The following is an 18,475-nucleotide window of genomic DNA, read 5'->3' as shown; positions in this document are numbered from 1 at the left end:
TAAGCCATTCATTTTTATCGAGATGCGCTGAAGAAAAGGCACGAGTGCGCTTTCCTCCGGCGTACGATTGGATCAAAGGGCAATTTCTAGGCTGATACGGACCTAGTCGCTTTACCTCTAATTTTTGTTCTAAAGGCAGCTGGCTAAACGGCGTACGGAGCAAAGATTCAACAGGATTCATGTTCGCACTTGACCTGACTACTTATCTGCAGAAATGGAAATGACTATAAATCGAGAGATTGCGTATGCCTAACTGGAAAGGTCAACGAGTTCGGACACATACGCAATTGTTATCTGATAGATTGGACAAGGAAATGTCATATTGAATCCAAAACATCATTCTGAAGAACTACGGATAGCAGCCTCGGGAATTCGGTCCCGGTACAGCTTGGGAGATTCTGGCCTTGAGGCTGGAGACTGTCACACGACACATACGGCTTACGGTCTATACTCTATAGTGTCTATATGTCTGCTGCAAAATCGCCTTCGGAAAATATATTACCGAATAAATACGTGGATGAAAGCCGAAAACTTGGTACACTGTTACATGAAATCATCGAGAAGTATAGCCTCATGACCGTTTTCGGTATGGTACACTGTCAAAATTAATACGAACAGATCAACGCCGAATTTTGCGTAATATTTACTGAGGAATCGGCTGATCAAGCGATCAGCTGTTAGCCGCCGTCGAAAACGAAACAGCTATCGCGCTTGACAGGGGTTGTAATTGTGAGCAAATGGCCCGAAGGCCACCATTCCACGGTGAAATTGACATTGGAGAATATAAAATAAAACTAAATATTTGAATGCAAACCGAGGATGTTAGTAAACTGTTTCATGATATCATCATCTCATCACCTATCTCAGTATGGAACACAGATACACCGGCTTTTGCGTGAAATCCGCAATGCGTTAGGTAGGCTAAGTGTCAGATCAGCGCACATCTCTACCATACTCGAACTTAATAACGAAATTGCTGCCCTAATCATTGAGTGTCAACCTTGAGACTTGGCACAGCGTTCGATACTAAAATCAAGACATACCATGTAAAAGTTCATGACGGATCTAGCTAAGGAGCATCGTTAAAATCAATGGAGACCAATACCGGCTTTGCGTGAAATATGTTTGCGATACATGACCGATCAGCACACACTCGACTTTGGAAACGGAATTACTACCCTAAACTTTGAGTAGAAACCCTGAAACTTAGGACAGTGTTAAATACCACCATCACGACATGACATACCAAGTTTCAAGAATTATCATGGTGTGAAACACCATCAAAATCGACCTGTACCAGCAACGGTCGACTCAACGCATATCACGGTATCCGAGTTCAGATATAGATACGATTGTTACATCACACCTTAGGGGCGAGCAAGCATATTTGCCCCGGTTGCTCGGCCATTTTACGAATAGGAGAGAGTAAAGCAACGTTTCTTAATTGTGCGCAGCTTTGAGAGAATAGATAGTGAAAGCTTGTTATGAGCGCTACCGTGGCAAGCCCCGGCTAGGCATTCACAAAGCGAAAACACAGAAGAGAATTCGATTTTCGCGGAGACTTCGCTATGTATGGGCATTTGCAAGCGAAAGCACAAGAAGAACGCGGGTTTCGCTGTGATCTCGATATATATTGAGCGCTGTGCGTCTATAAATGGTTAAATTGTTATTGAACAGAATTTTAGGTGGGGCAATGCCTCAGTTGCCCTATAGGACGAGCCGCCACTGGTCCGATCCCCTATACCGGAACACCGCATACCTGTCAAAGACACGTTTATGCTGCCACGAGAATAATTATTCTGACCATGATGAAAATTCACCAACAAGTCGCTGCAATATTGATTAATTCAGCACAAAAATGAATATTTGGAAAAGAGCCATATTTTATACCCAAAAGAGCCATATATGGCTCGCGAGCCATAGGTTCCCGACCACTGGTATAGTGTATACAGCAGTGGTAATGTTACGCGAAGGTCTTCGAGCTGGTACGCGAGTAGATTCTGTTTTTTTCGACCGAAGGGAGTTATTGGTTAAAGTCGGGTTGAATTTGAGTTTTCGAAGCCGCCGTCGTCGTGAAGGTCGTCGTCGTTGGTAGGGGCTATCGCGCAAGTGACGACCTACGGCGAAGAGATCTAGTCGTAAAGCATTGGGTTTCTTACCTAACCAAATTTCGTTTTAGATTATTTGACCACAAGAATTTGATATGGATCCACTACAGAAATCATCTATTGCGCCTTAAAATGCACCTCAACACGGCGGAAACATTTTTACCACATTCGGAGCCCTTATCTTATGTAGGTGGTACGCGAGCACTGCATAAAAACTCGAAATGGTACTTGATATACAGGAATGGAGAGGAGCATAGGTCGTGAATTGGGCCATCTGTAATGCGGGCTCTGGTGATTGCTACTTGCTAGGGTCTGCAATTGATTTCTCCACGGTCCGGATGAAATCGTCTGGCGGGCCGCGTCTGGCCTTTCAGGATTGTGTTCGGCAGCCCTGCTATACTGTTAGGTCGGTACGGCTATCAGGTTATGTGTTTTAATCAGGTCCGAAACAACATTTTTCTGCCCCCTTACACCGAAAAAAGAACACTGATCTTGGGCCCACATACGGTAGTCGATGTAACCTCTTGGGCTCTTACAATATTCATTTTGCTGTTAAATTTTTTGAATGACTTCTATCAATATTATTGATTATTCCATATATTAGGCTACTATAAAATGCACCAGCAGGTGGCACATCCGGTGATTTCCAACTTTTTATGGTCGCAACCTCATTTCCAACTTCAGAATGTTCCGTGGCCCAGCTCCAAACTTAATAAGCTGATTACTAAAAAAATCAGCTTGCCCAAAGTTACGGCATAGGAAGCTGATTACACGTCCAACATCATCGCGATCCCAAGATAAAGGAAAAAGACCTCAAGATTTGGAACCACTGTCTGTGACTGAAGCATCCAATCGGCCTTATAACCAACTCTAGTAATTTACCGTTAGCTTATAATTGCGATTACAATCAGATTTATTTCAGTATATGATGGTTTTTTATATTTATTTTCATTGCTAATTTGGGAGGGTGGTGCCTGATGTCCATACTAATATCAATATTCGTTACATTAACTCGCACGCTGCGCGAAGAAAGAATTTTTAATAGCATTAATCTGCTTAAAAATAATATTGTTTATGTTGAGCCTTCAAAATTCCGGACATTTAGGCATATTTTAGAAATTCCTCCCGGACGCAAATTTTTCAGTGAAATTCCGAAAATGTCCGGGAAATTCCGGACGTATGGCAACCCTAATATGGGGCATAGGCTATCACTTCATTGAAAGAAAGGGTTCGAATTAGCAATATGACGTCACGAGGTTCACGTTCGTGTTCACACAGAACCTTTCAAAAAGGTTCGCGTTCTCACGAACCTGAACATTTCAGAGGTTCACACCATCCCTAATAGGTACCATCAGAAATTGTGTTGAAAATGGACAGGGGCTACGAGGAATCTTTATTCGCAGCGCAAGGAGTACGATCGCTAAAATGGTCAAGAAGCAATGCGATTACTATGGCCCAATTATTATTATAGGCTATTCAAGTTGTTATTGATATGGTAATCCATTAAATCGAAGGAAAAATCTAACGCTGGTTTAATGTGACTTTGGCAATGACAGTAACAATAGCCTATACTTATCACGACTAGGCCTATAATAAAATCAGGATTAGGATGTACACCGCTCAAATGCTATGAAATCGGATTAATCTTCAATTGATTGTAAAATATTCTACATAAAATTGCGGCACGTCAAAGGTTGATACCATCATGATGCATCGTCTCGCATGATGTCGATAACTTATTATTTTAACAAATTATGCCCGGCGCAAAAACAATTTTATTCAACTATTTTAAAATGTGATTTTTTCCCGTGTCAAGCGTGAATACTATAATAGTAACTTACATTGCCACGATGTTTGTCGAATGCCTCTGCAAGGTCCCGTCGAACAAGGCCTACTAGGAAGGCCCGCGAGCACATTTGAGTTTGAGACCTATGCGCTAGATAATACTATACTTTTATCCAGGAGTGGTAAGCCAACGGTTTTCATTAACGAATTATCGAAGGATCCAAGTCTAAATGGGGTTATTCGTAGGGCCGAATCTAAATCGAAAATTAATTGTGATGATTCGAGTCGAGTAGTAAAAGACGATCGTTTCGAGTACTGTATTTACAAGCTTCTCGACGTTGAAAGTTAATTTATCGAAGAGAATATAATAGTTTCGACAGTAATTTTCACTGTTGAAGCCTAGAAACATCTCTCTACCAAACATATGGTACAAAGCTACAGACGTTACTGGAAATAGCACATTTCTGAAGTCATGATCATCCCACATTTTCACCAAGTGCAATGAAATCGGCATTGTCGAAAAAATACCAAAGTATCTTATATGTGATGGTAACAGGTATTATATTGTTTATGGCGGCATAAAAGGTACGTAGTTGAACTTTCACGCATTACGGTCTGTTATGACGTCATAATGATTGATAATCGATTGCTCGACTCGATTTGAAGCATATTACGTGATTCAGAACCGAATGACTCAGGTACTCGATTTTGCCCAGCCCCAGTTGTTGTACATCGACCGAAGTATCAACGTTGACAACTCCTACCACCTGACATTGACCTCCCCTACCGACACATGCACCATTCACTTTCGTCGCTTCCATTTTATGTTATCCTTTCTTCAATGCAGCGTGTATGCTTCTTATTTGCATTTTGTGGGCCAAGGTAGGTGTGCGATTGAAAGATAATTCAAAGTCGTTTCGGCACTATTGCTAACTTTTCATTATATCAAAATATTGTCGTGTATTAATTCGATAAAATTTTGTAATAAAATGATGAATATCGAAACGACTCTCTCGTTGCGATATGCCAGACCTCGATATTGGTGTACATTACAATGACCCTACAAGTCCAGTTCTTTGCTTGGCGAGAGTGTGGAGACACAACAACACCTTACGGCCGTACAGTGGGTACACTAGTTCAGTACAACAATGTCAAATGGATTCACTACAGACTGTACTTTACAGAGACTCTATAGTCTATACAGAGCACTAACAGACGCAGCGTTGTCTCATATCTTACTGCTTTCAGCAGCTCAATATTGGACCGGTTTCTTTGAATGCAGAGTTTTATTACAATGGTGACAACACGTAATATAATAATCAATGAATTGGTTGCAAATGACACAGGACTTGTCAATATTTTGAATGATTTCCCCACGTTGACTACTCATCACTCACTAACTAGGGAGTGTTCATCTGCAAGAGCTTAGGAGCCATCGCTAGGCTTGGAGACCAAATACATCAGAATGAACGCGTAATCTGTAAGTTACAAGAAATAGATCGATTTGCCAGTGTAGTGGACGGTAGTTCTCCGTCTTCCTTGATGTGACAACACAAAAATTTCCGTTATTCTTATACCTCAATGGCCGATACAGATACTTCTTTCAACGTATAATATCGATCCAACAGAATCCAGAATTAGTCACTTCTCACAAATGTCCCAACATCGATCTACAGTCGTTCTATGAATCTGGTATCGACAGTACCTTACGAGGTGCGCACCTCACGCAATGCCTTGCAAATGCCGACCTTACTCTGTGCTTGTAGCTCACTGAAAAGTGCTTATTCTAGAAATACGCTCTCATCAGGCTGTCTTGGTTGCCGAGAATGATCCGACCCGATCTTGGTTGATCAAGAAGACAAATTTGAGCAGCGCAATTTCGATGACAGAGTTGTGCGTCAGCTTTGTCTTGCCCCCGTTCGGAATCGGTTTCCCGTCGACCAAAATGAAACGCTTGCCCGTGTTGTTCAGCACGAAGTCGCCATTCTTCTTCAACTTGATGCTGCCTTGCTTCCTCGATATCTAAAAATGGAACGCGGCATGTAAGAACGTACTGTCTGCGACTTAACGTTGATATGCGGACTGTTGAATGGCATTCGCGCATGTCCCAACCAATGTTCCCTCTAATTTTTCACGACTCTACGCAAACACGCCAACTTACTGCGCAGGCCCTTGGACAACAGTGCGCAACCAGGCCCCCATAGGGTTATAAACCGAACTTATGGGGGGCTTTGCCCCCAGACCCCCCTCGCCCTATGCGCCTTTTGCCGGTACTTAACATCGACATTGGGTGCCCGCTTATGGTTACTTCGTCTAAACGCGCGAAGCGTGAAAATTTTTTATAATTCATGATTGAATTGCTATCAATTTGGGTATAATGACTTCGTTACATGATGCTATTTCGCGACCTCCTATCTGCTATGTCAAAAGATATTGAAATCGCCCAAACGTACTAAACTGTAAGACGTACACGATTTCAAATTGGTATTTCTTTACTGGCAAATAATGTTCCCTCGATATGGCATTTGTTTAGTTGTGGGACTCGGATCGCCAGGACAGGAACATTTAGCACCAGCCGTTAGGCGCCTATGGACAATTAAACATAGATGTATAATTGTATATATATCGAAGTTTTTGGTTAGCACAAGGGCAGTCCTTTTCGGCCAAGGTTCTCTTGCTGCTGATCGTTCTGGCGCATATCTCGGAGTCGTATGTCACATTGTCTATAAATTCATATGTCATGGTGCGTCGTGGCGCGGAAATGGCCGACGCCCAAGTGCCGATTTCTATAAATCATGCGTATTTTTTATTGGGGAAAGGGTACGCAATAATCAAGATATTTGACAAAAATAAATCGCGCACGGCGCAAAAAATTTTGGAAAAGTTTAAAAAAAATACACCATGATTTATGTTAATTCACGAAATAATTTTGGGTCCCCTTCGAGCTCGGCCGCTCCAATTGGGGGGTTCGGGGTGCGGCAGTTACGGTCCTGAGTAATCTTACGCAATGTTTATGCCACGCGGAGAAGACTATTCGTTAGTTTCTCGCAGATTAACTTCGAGCTAGCCCAACTTTGGTAAACCATGTTATTTTGCCATTCCCAGAAAATAATGCGCTATTGAAATGATATCAGTATCGCTCACGCGTACTAGACCATACTAAAAGAAAAAGTCTCTTTCGTGAGGTGCCCGTGATTGCGGAGCGCAATATTTACCCTTGCAGGCCGCACTTGTACCTTCGTTTCAGACTTTAGCGATAACACTATTTGCCCCTGGCAATGTTCCCTCTATTTTTTCACGAGTCTGCGCGCCGTTCGCGGCCCCTTGGACAACAGTGCACAACGATTAAAAAAAAACATCACTTTAGATTTTCTGTGCGCAGAGCCCGTTTCAGCACTGCGCATTTGCGCACGTGCGCAGCTAGAGGGAACATTGGTCCCAACACAAACTACCTCTTATGTATCACAACAAAAGAGATGGTCAAAGTAGTGAGCCTTGGATCTGAAGTGGATTACAAGTGGAAATAGGGATTTACGAGACATGATAAAACTACTTGCGCCAAATTATGACACCTGTTTTCTAGTTGTGCTGAACAAAATTAGCACTAGAACTAGTTAGTTGGCTGTCAATGATCTAGATTGGTAATTTGTATAAACATGCCGTAACGAGTGTTAGCCGACAATATTCGGGTTTATTTCAACACAAATTTATTATAATATAGAGCGATTTTTTCTTCCTAAAAAACGGAAGATTTTGACTTAAAAAATCAAAATTTTGTTAATTTTTGACCCAAAAAATCTTAATTTTGACCAAATTTGAGTTCGCGTATGCAAATTAGGTGTTTCCCAAATATTGCTAGAATTGTAGCCTACTACTTATCTTCATTTCTGGTTAGAACTGTCTGTCCTTATGAAGTAGTTTGGCCTGACAAAAAACTTTGTGCCAAAAAACTGACTCATTTCCCCTTGAAAAGCTTTATTTTAACGAAAACTGGCCCTATGAAGAATTCCAGTCGTTACACTCCGCATTATGGTGGAAATAGTTTAAAAAAAATTGTAGTACGACGAAAGATACTTTCCTACATTCTCGGGTAGAAAGTGTCTGTCCTTACTAAGTAGCTTGCCAAGAATAGAGAAAGAACGTTCAACAGCAACAGTTGTTGGCTGACACACCGTGTTGCTTCATTCTGACAATGTTGTCTACATCACAATTTTTCATCATGCGCTTCTTGATATAAGAACCACGCAATGCCCACACAGTCTTGCTTCAGTTAGGATATTGCGGTACGTTGAGCATAACACCATGTCAATCTATTTGTTTCATTTGAATGTTTATGATTCGCAATGAGCATAAAATGAACTGTATACAATGGTAGGCCTATAAAGTAGGCTACAAGCTGTAAAATGTCAAATGATAAGTTCACCGACAGTTAAGGATCTACAATACAAACTAAATGCAGGTTGCAAAAAAGTTTCTACTTTGTAAACAATTTTGACATTTTTTGACCTAACGCTACGAATTTTGATCTAATTTTGACTTTTTTTTACATGTCAAAAAAAATCGCCCCAATTATTAAAAACAATTGCCAGCATCCATCACACCTTCATGGCGGGTCCTTCCAAAGCCAGACTGACATCGACGTTGGAATCTTCTGTGTTGCGTCCGAGCGTGATTTCTTTCGACCTCATCAAATACCTGACGAGTCGACCTTGCAGTACGGCTACGGTTTTCTCGTCAAACTGAGACGCTTGTTTTGTGTCTCCCACGCTAGAAACGAGAACCTGCAAAAATCGCATCATGGAGTTGGTGAGAAATCGTCAGCATAAAACTATGCATGCCAGAGTTGCAGAAACTTGACTGATGTAGGGATTTGATCATTCTAGACCAGTGGTTCTCAACTTTTTCACCTTCGTGGACCCCTTTTGGACCGTCACGGTACCTCAAAGTTTTAGTTCGAATTTAGCTCTATTATTGTATGCCCATTAGGGCTGTTCAAAAATAACCTTTTTTCCTGAATCTTGCTGATTACTTGATTAAATGGTTAGGTTGCGTTAAAAAACGATGCAAAACAAATTTGACTCGATTCGAGGCTGTAGAAATGGAGTTATTTCAGTTTTTCTTTGATAATTCTGGGATTATCCTTGATTGGTGGATCATCCCAGAATTATCATCAAAAAACTTGAATAACTCCGCTTCTGCAGCTTGGAATTGAGTCAAATTTGTTTTCCATCGTTTTTGAAGACAGCGCAACAATTTCATGGGGTTGGCAGAGAAATTTGAAAAAAAAATTTTTTGCATTTTTTGGCAAATTCAAAATTTTCAAACTCTACGAAATCCGCGAATATTGGTTGGAATGAATTCAAATTTGGTGTGCGTCGTTTTTTAAGGCAACCTAACGATTTAATCAAGTAATCAGCAAGATTCAGGAAAAAAGCTTATTTTTGAACAGCCCTAATGCCCATTCCTGAAAATAATATCACAGCCTTCTATTTAAGTGGAAATTGGGAAGACTTTTCTTATGTTTGCAGTTATGAAGCGAAACTGTCCCGTGATTTCTCTAATTTAAAAAAGTACAAATTAGGCTATCGACCATTTTGCACATTTGGAGGTTTCACGCACTCCCCGAAAATGCTTCGCGGACCCCCGGTAGAGAACCACTGTTGTAGACCTCGCGTGTTGACGTAGCCTATTCAACGCAATATGTTGGCGAATCACATCACAAATGCGATTTCACAATAAAACAGGTTTGCTGACTGACAAAAACAAACCTTACTAACATATCAGTTATAGACAGTCGCGATGCCAAACCATAAAAAAATTTACCTCCAACTATTCGACGAGACAGATATGGCAAACACTTCCACACACATTTCCCATCTATTTACGAGCACAACATATTCTGTACATTGCGCTTTGTGAAATGCTGTGGTTTGATCATGACATCACAGAAATGCCATTGCCATTAACCTGCCTAGCTTTGTGATGTTTCAGATTTTGAGATAGCGGAAACGATTAATCGAGGTTTCATGTCTCCCACAGGAGGTAAAGGTATCAAAACTATAATTCGCATTTATAAACACTGCTTTTAGTGAAAAGAAGAGCATAATTTCAAGACTAGAAATTATCACCTCTGACTCACCGACTTGAATCGTTACAATTCATACTCGATCCATATTTGAGTACTCTAATCATTATGCTCTGCACCAATAAAAATCACATGTACTTGGCATAAAACATGGTCATGAACTGACCTTCCAGCGGCGATTCTCTTCTTCGAGTTGTTTGATTTCGCGTTTCTGCCTCCGATCGTTTAACGCTACCTCTTCTGCAAGCACCCTGTCAGACGGTCCGGCTAAAACTAACGGAAAAATCATGTCACGAATCCATGTACAGGGTGTCTACCGAGGTGAATACAAAAATTTTTGACTTTCCATTGCTGGCTCGCCGTTGACAACTCTACTTCGTAAACGCTGGTGGTCAGTAACAAAGAATTTCTACTTTTTCAAAGTAATCGATTAAATTTTTCCCACTTAATCTACTCGCTCTTGAAAGCGATTTCAATTTCAGACTATATTCCCAACCACTTGAACAGGAATGCAGGCAAAACTTCTTACTTTTAATCAGGGTCGTAATGACTCGAGTCGCGATTTTTTTTGGTGACTTGACTTGAGTCGAGTTATTTTCTCAAAATACGGAAAATGACTCGACTTGAGTCAATCTGTGTATTGGCTCGACTTGTACTCGAGTCATCACGCACGATTCGGACCACGTCATACGACTCGAGACTCGGACAGCCATGTCCGACATTTCATTGTAGTTACGAAGGATAGTAAAGCTACCACACTATTGCTAATTCTGTCTATTAGTACTGGTAGGCTACTTGAAAATGCGACCACAAATTATAAAAGTGAGGAAAATTAGGATATTGTAAATGTGAAGCATTGAACATCACGAAGTGGAGTTATAAAAAGCGGGTTTAATAAGACTTCAACTCAAAACTGTGTAGTCAACGCAATAACTTGGGACTCGAGTCATAACACTATGACACGGACTCACTCACTGACTTGTCTCGGCGTTGAATTGAAAATGACTCGACTTGACTCGAGTCAAAATGGTAAAAGTGAGATTGACTTGGGACTCGGAACCTTGCGACTTGGTTACAACCCTGCTTTTTACACTCTGGCTTTTGAAAGGTGGACCATAGTTTTGGTATAATTCTGATACACTTTTAAGCGCATGGGTACAAGACCTTTATAGTACCTTTACAGTAAATGCTAAATACATTTCCACAGTTAACTAGTAGTAGCGTTATTATTGACAGGGTTATAACCAAGTCACAAGGCTTCGAGTCACAAGTCAATCTCACTTTTATAGTTTTGAGTCAAGTCAAGTCATCTTCACTTCACCACCGAGTCAAGTCTGAGTCCAAGTCATCGAGCAGAGGGTCAAGTCCGAGTCACGGTATTATGACTCGAGTCCGAGTCATTGTGTTGACTGCTCGGTTTCTAGGTGAAGTCTTGTTAAACCCACTTTTCATCTGTTTGGTGATATCGAATGGTTGGCATTTATAATATAGTAATTTTTCTCACTTTTAGCAGTTTCTGGTCGCATTTTCATGAGCCCGTAGCAATAGACGAAATCCCAAGAGTGCGGTTACATTACTTCTCTTTGGAATTACAATGAAATGCCGGTCTTGACCTTCTGAGTCTCGAGTCATATGACTTGGTTGGAGTCATGACTGGAGTCATTGCAACCCTGCTTGGAGCCTTTGAAAATGAGTCGCTACTACATCTTCGTTAAGACAGCTCCAAAATGAGTTTACACTTTAACATTTAGTGTGATCACAAAGAATATAACGCAAGTTCTACATCACAATAAAGAGAATTTGGTATTATGTCAACCATGCCCATTTCATGTCTTACTGCTTGACTCGAAACATTGTGTTCAGCCCTAGTCAAGTCAAAGGAGCCTTAACGAACAGGAGTACGGGATGAGCTAAACAGGTCTGAGCATAATCAATTTATCAGAGTGGTGATTTCATTAATTTTCAAGACTACAAAAGATCAACAATCAAAAAAAATAATAAAAAATTGTGGTTACAACTAGTAGGTAGGCTACCCACTCGGACCTGAAAACCATGAAAATTTAGTGGTCTTATTTTTCATATTTACAGATATGGAACTACAGCCAATAGGAAATTTTTGATCGTAGGCTATACAAAGGTAGAGCAATCAGTCTATTTATACCAGAATCATCCAACAAGTCTTCGGCGTCAGAGAACGTCAAAATTTGATTTCTATCCGACATAGCCGGGGTGCGTTGGTCGTCAAGCAACTGATATTGCAACATGAGATTCCAGTGGTGGAGTAATGCTTGTGCAGTTCTGGTCTTCCGGAACGTGTCTGTGTCGTGGTTCAGCATTTCTTCCATTTTTCCAATAGTAGGTGAGGAATCGGATGGTATGGCGCTTAACAACGCCTCTTCAGCCACGCTGAACGGAGCCTGTGTTAAGAAAATTCGCTGCTGGTAATGTTATGAAGCCAAAGCTTGCAAAATATATCAACATTGAATGCAAAAGGCAAGGATGTTAATAGGATTAGCACAGTGATCAAGTTTTCTCAGCAAATATATCAACAAAGTGGCAGCAGACACTCTTGGAGGTGCAGAATTTCAATACACAATTAAATAATATATTTTAACTGAAATAAACCAGAACATTTTCGGCGAACACTGGTTAGGGGTAATAGTCAGCAACTGGTAGAGAATTGTAAATTGTATATCAACAATCTTATCATCAAATATGGCGTCAGCGGCATGAAAATGCGAGTAATCGAGGCAAACGGATGGCTTCAACTCAATGTGCTATTTTTAGATAATACATCAACTACTTTTCTGGCGCAAACTGGGCCGGTTACTCAAAATTTCATGCCAGTGATATCATGTTTGGTGATACAGCTATTGATACACAGTTCTTTAAAATTTTCTACTAGTTGCTGACGTCTGCCCAAGACGTGTATCAGTCAAAAAGATTTGGGTTTATTTCAATATGAATATATGATTCAATTGCATATCACTCTCGATTCTAATTACCGTAGTCTTAAGGAGAACTTGACAAGCGAGACATCTTGGCCAAATTGAGCATTACATGCCTACGAAAATAAAAAAGTGAAACCTTTGCGTGTGCGGCTTCGATGATCTCTCGAGGTTGAACCTTTATCGCTTGCCTTGCCAAAGATGATATGACAGGGTCGTACAGCAAGGCATACCTGTTAGTAAAAGATAACATCAATCAATCTGCTAAATAGCTGCAACCTATATATCGTTCCAGCAAGATCAGTTAGGTCAGTAACCCTGAGATCTGACAATAGTTCAGCATTGTTGAGTCTTAACTTTAAATACACCATCTCTCAACATTTGTTCAGTACAATTCAAATCCAGATAACAAATAAGTTCGAAATTTTCAAAATTTGTTCAGGAGGTAAATTTTACCAAAATCCACCAAGACTGGGAATATTCATCTATTTCTTATAGCTCACAAGCGTCAAGATGCAGCCTTCTCGTTTATTTCATGTCCAAGAGTAGCAATGACTGTAAAGCTGCTCAGATATATGCTCTGAAGTTTCGCAAATGCACTGTAAGTCATGTGTCATATCTTTTTACCGTAGGCTGAATATATTGGGGTTATCGGTGAAGCTGTTAGATCAGTTTTATCGGGATCAGCCACGGTCGTAATGACTCGACTCGAGTCATATTTGGAAACGACTTGATTTCAAGATTCCCTTTGTGTATTAACTCGGCATGTACTCGAGTCCTTGTGCAGGACTTGACCTAGTCATATGACTGGAGACTTTCGATATCAATCAAATCAAGTCTTATATTTCAATAGCCTTTCTCAGGTGCCTCCTATTTACTCACACTGGTTTAGATATCCGATATTCCCACCATTGTTGCATGACAATTCAACTTTGCTGGATGCACACAGCATGAGCAGTTCAACACCATCTCCCTCACTCATGGCCATTGTGCACAGTATAACTTTTATATCAATTTTAATCAGTGTTTCTTTACCACCCATTTTCAGCAAGTTTTATTCAATGAGTTGAACACCACTTGAGCTCGAGGTTGAACAGTAAACAATATGACTTGGACTTGACTCGATGGTAAATTGAAAATGGCACAACTTGACCCGAGGCAAAAACGATAAAAGTACAATTGACTTGTGACTCGGGACCTTGCGACTTGGTTACAATCCTGTCACGCTCCATATGTAGGCAGTATAAACCGAACGATGACTAAAAAGTAAAATTCCTTGACCTACCATCGTTCTCGAATCTCCTCCAGAGTGAACTGGCAAGAAAATTTGACGGCCAGATGAACGGAATGAAGGCTGTCCAGTTGTTCCACGGCATCGATCAGCAATATATCGTCGGTTGGCTTCCATCGGCCTTTGTAACAAACATAAGTGTATAACGCAATGTTGTATTAAGTTATGGAGCAGGTAATAAAGTACGTCATGGGCAGACAACTTCTGTTTGATTGAAATTAACCACAAGGACCAGTCAGTCACCGGAATATACTTTAAAATGCACTTTTTGACACTCGCACCGCGTATTAGATCATGTTTCCAGGTATGAGCGGCAAATTTATCCCTTGGAAAATAACCTCGACAAGAATTGGTTCATCCAGTTACTTCTCATCTGGTCAAACAAATCATGAAGCAAAGTACTACTTCCACTTAAAGTGTCTTGTACCCAGTGCCGAATTCAACATGCCGATTACAGTAAGTGTCTTGTATCACAATTCACAATCATATTGTGTAATATTTCATTATCAAATTAAGTACTGGTAATACAATGTTGTTGCATCGCATTCATAATAATACTAGTTTTTACATTTCTAATACCGGTACCGAAATCAACAAGTGCGGAATTCAACATGCTGAATTCAGCTAGTACCGAATTCACGGGTAACCTGTAGAGGTGGTGAAAGTAGTCAGTCTTGCTACTGAGGTAGAAGTATCACCATAAATTTCTACTCAGTTACCTGTAGAAGTAGCAATTTTCAAGATATGTCAAAACTTCTTCAAGTGGAGCCAGTTTAAAAACATAAAACACTTGGTTAAAGTACTGGAAGTATACAAAACTACTTGTGCAATTAGAAAATGTACCAGTACTCTATTAGTGACCACCACTGCACGACTGGTAATAGTTCGAATCACCCTCAGTCAAAGACATAGAAGAGAATAAAATCACAATTACCCATATCTTTGACTGCGGCGAATGCTTGCCTCATTTTCTTGACTTTCTTTTTGGTTTGAGCAGGCTGGCGCTTTCTTGGCAGTGACGAATTGCCTGCGATTACGATCAGACGGTCGATTACAGTCACGCACATCAAGACCAGAGTTAACAATCGCGTGTAAGTAATATCGTGCACATGACCACTTTAATCAAGCTTGATAGTAACAAATACCAGCAACACTGCAAATTTTCATCAACGAGAGACCGAAATGCAATTTTGGCAGACTTTTGACATTTGGAACTTTCGACATGAATGTGCCATAATGTGATAGGACCGCTATCCCAGGTGACAAAGATATTGATATTTCGAGACGAGGTCTCCAAAATGGACCCAATCAGTTGACTTTTCAGCAGTATTAGGCAATATTGTGGGGTTGGCTGATAAAGACCGACCACAGATTAGAAGCTTGTTTCGAATATTTTGAATTGGGCATTTCTAATCAAATAAGGTCTTCTGAATATTTAATCAGATGATTCTAAGTGTACCAACAGCCATAATCGGATTACAGGTAGGCTACTTTGTATTTTCTCATCAGGCTAAGCTAATGTGATTGACACCTCACAGCAACTATGCTAAACTACTGGTGTGAGCTCATCATAGGGTCAAAATTGCAATAAAACTGGATGCAATTGAGCAGATTCAGTCCCGTTCAATTCAATTCAATTCTGGATTAGAAAGAAATACAAAATTTAGCTCAGTTCATAACAAATCATCAGTTATTCTCATAGAGAGAGCTGGAGAGATTTATTTCTTCGTCAACCGGAATAAACAGAATGAGTATGCAAAAAATACTCATACACATACACAATAATAATAGCGTGTAACTGGCTCTATAACGGTAGAGACAGGTGCCGGCGATATGATCCTTACGATCTTCATGTCAAGCCGGAGCCTTTGAGATTAGAAACAAGTATATATATAGATGCATACACTCATGCTTACTAGTTATGGTGGTTTGTACAAAAAAAACGAAAATAGAAAAACAACAATGAAGTACACAGTGGATGCCTTGATACCATAGCAGATGGGGAATACATCCGATGGCGATTAGTAGGCTACTTACTGAGTAGTACTTCTAAGTAAGTCATGGAACTCCGCCTTAAACGACGGAAAACTCATATTTTTCAGATGCAGGGGCAATTTATTCCACACAAGAATCACAATTGTCTGTACACCAAGCTTGTCTCGTTTCACGTTAAATGCGACCGTACATCTCCTGTAGTCTGTCGCACTTTTAGAAAAACCAGAAATTAGACGAGAATCAAAATTAGGGTTGGAGTTCGAAATTAGATTAGAATTCGATTACCAACATTTCCCATATTAATTAGTATAATTAGACAAATAGAATTACCTAGTTGTCCAAGTCTGCCAGACCACATCCAATAGGTAGACATGGCACATGACTCAGGCAAAAATCTAATAATGGCGAAGATAATACAGTATGCACTTTATTACACGGAGACAAGAGCCGTGTAATCCGTGCTAAAGACAATCTGATGCGAGAAGTATGGTATTAGTTTCCACAAAACAATGCAGCCAAATGCATTTGTCTCCATGGAAGTAACAGTACCTGCTACATCCTGAGACATGACATGGGCATCTGACAAATGTTGGAGTCCAGTAGGCGATGGCACAACCTAAAATACATACACATTTTCATTGTTGTCGCTCAGATGAATACCCTGTAAGTAAACCTTTAATTTTTGATTAATATGTGGAATGGGCTACGGATGATATGTTTCTTTATTCGTGGTGATAAAATATATCTCACTGGTTGTTCTAACGTTTTCTTTCCCCCCTGTCGCCCCCTTTGGTATTTTCGGCCCTTTGTTTCCCAAAATCGCCGACCAAGTGGGAAGTAAGTTTGAGTGATGCGCGAGACATCCAATTCTAATTTAATTTTTGAAATTATCCTGCTATGCCAAGATTTTAATTCTAATCTAATTACTGATTTTCCGGAAAATGCTACAGAAGAACTGTATTGTGCGAAACAGGCCAAGCATATTGGTGAACAGACATTTGCCATTCTCACGCTTATGAGAATGAACACTTACCGTATTTGATATGAACTTGATTTTGTTGTATTTCGTTTATGTTAGACATTTAATTTGATTTCCACGGTTTTTAGAATGCAGTCATTCTCGTCCTAATCTAATGTGAAAAAAACTGAGTATGCTAGTTATCATTCATTCTGTAATTCTATTGAATTTGGAAACAAATGTGCAGCTATAATTCCAATTTATTTTGACCAAGCTCAAAATTATCTTATTGCTTGTTGCCCAAATCTGGCTATTCAACCTTTGGATTCAGGTGAACCAGGGTTTGATAAACGACAAATACTCACTCCTCAACATCACATAAACAAAATTGAAACATGTCACGTCTCTCACTATACTATATACTGCACTGGTATAGTGACGTGGACAGATTAAATTTTACACACAGTGGGGCAGTACCGTAGGCCAAACTTATCCCTCGGATGAAGAAACCAGGGAAGTCTTGGCCTTATCTGCCGGATGACTGATGTTGTAGCACTACTTCGGCCTGCCCTGGCAAATAAGGTTAAGGAGGCGAGGTCCACAAGAATATTTACAAAATAGTAAATACCTAAATTAAATGCTCTCAATCTAACTGAACATAACATTACCTCATCCGTGTCGGGGGAGCCAAGACTCTCTTGGTTATCTTCATGTTTCCGAATGCCTTTCATGGCCAAGCTACTTTCCACAATTTCATCATCAAATTTTCTTCTTTTGATAGAACGGGACGAATGCCGCCGGGAGTCAACTTGCATCGGAGATAAAGTCGTATCAGACGCCTTCATACTATTTTCAGCGATGGCCTTTTCTTTAAAAGACATCTTTCGATGTTTAAATCATACAAAGTGAAGTTATTTCGATAATTTACTTCAACTACAGATGGCAAAGCGGCATTTCTTCGATAATCCACACTTCACAGAGCTCACACATAGAAAAATGAACCGCAACCCCGCAACAACAAACCTGTTATTTTTAGACCACAGAGAATGGAGATGAGTAAATCACGATTTTTCAAGATCCGGATCCTATCCGGTTTCTATAAATATACTTCTTATCCAATCGGGATCCTCAATCAATCAGGTTTATTATTATTTTCATCGTTTCAAAACATCACAAGACTGCGATACAATGAAAAAATAGGAAGGTGTCGAAACAACTTGGAGTAGCCATTAAGGCCCTTTTCATACCGGATTTACGAAACTCTTTCGGGAACAAGTTCCGGAACAGGCGATGTTCACATAGAGA

General features: G+C 40.2%; 2 protein-coding genes across 4 annotated transcripts in view; both read right to left on the bottom strand.

Moving 5' to 3' along the window:
• LOC145452064 (kinesin-like protein KIF23) overlaps positions 1-18,475 on the bottom strand; it is a 504,115-nt gene that overhangs the window by 242,973 nt on the left and 242,667 nt on the right. The gene's annotated exons all lie outside the window — the stretch shown is intronic.
• LOC145452071 (microspherule protein 1-like) lies at positions 5,161-18,217 on the bottom strand. The gene is made up of 10 exons (XM_080330287.1): positions 18,151-18,217; positions 17,839-18,110; positions 16,762-16,828; positions 15,152-15,244; positions 14,212-14,338; positions 13,066-13,159; positions 12,140-12,395; positions 10,145-10,251; positions 8,495-8,674; positions 5,161-5,915 (listed from the first exon to the last, which is right to left on the bottom strand). Exons 2-10 carry the CDS (start codon positions 18,049-18,051, stop codon positions 5,697-5,699), a joined length of 1,356 nt encoding a protein of 451 aa, XP_080186413.1. The 5' UTR covers positions 18,052-18,110; positions 18,151-18,217; the 3' UTR covers positions 5,161-5,696.

This window comes from Botryllus schlosseri, chromosome 12 (assembly GCF_051294905.1).
Source record: "Botryllus schlosseri isolate E-star chromosome 12, Bs_hap1, whole genome shotgun sequence".
In the NCBI taxonomy this organism is placed as follows: domain Eukaryota; kingdom Metazoa; phylum Chordata; class Ascidiacea; order Stolidobranchia; family Styelidae; genus Botryllus; species Botryllus schlosseri.
This window is presented reverse-complemented; position numbering and strand designations above follow the sequence as displayed.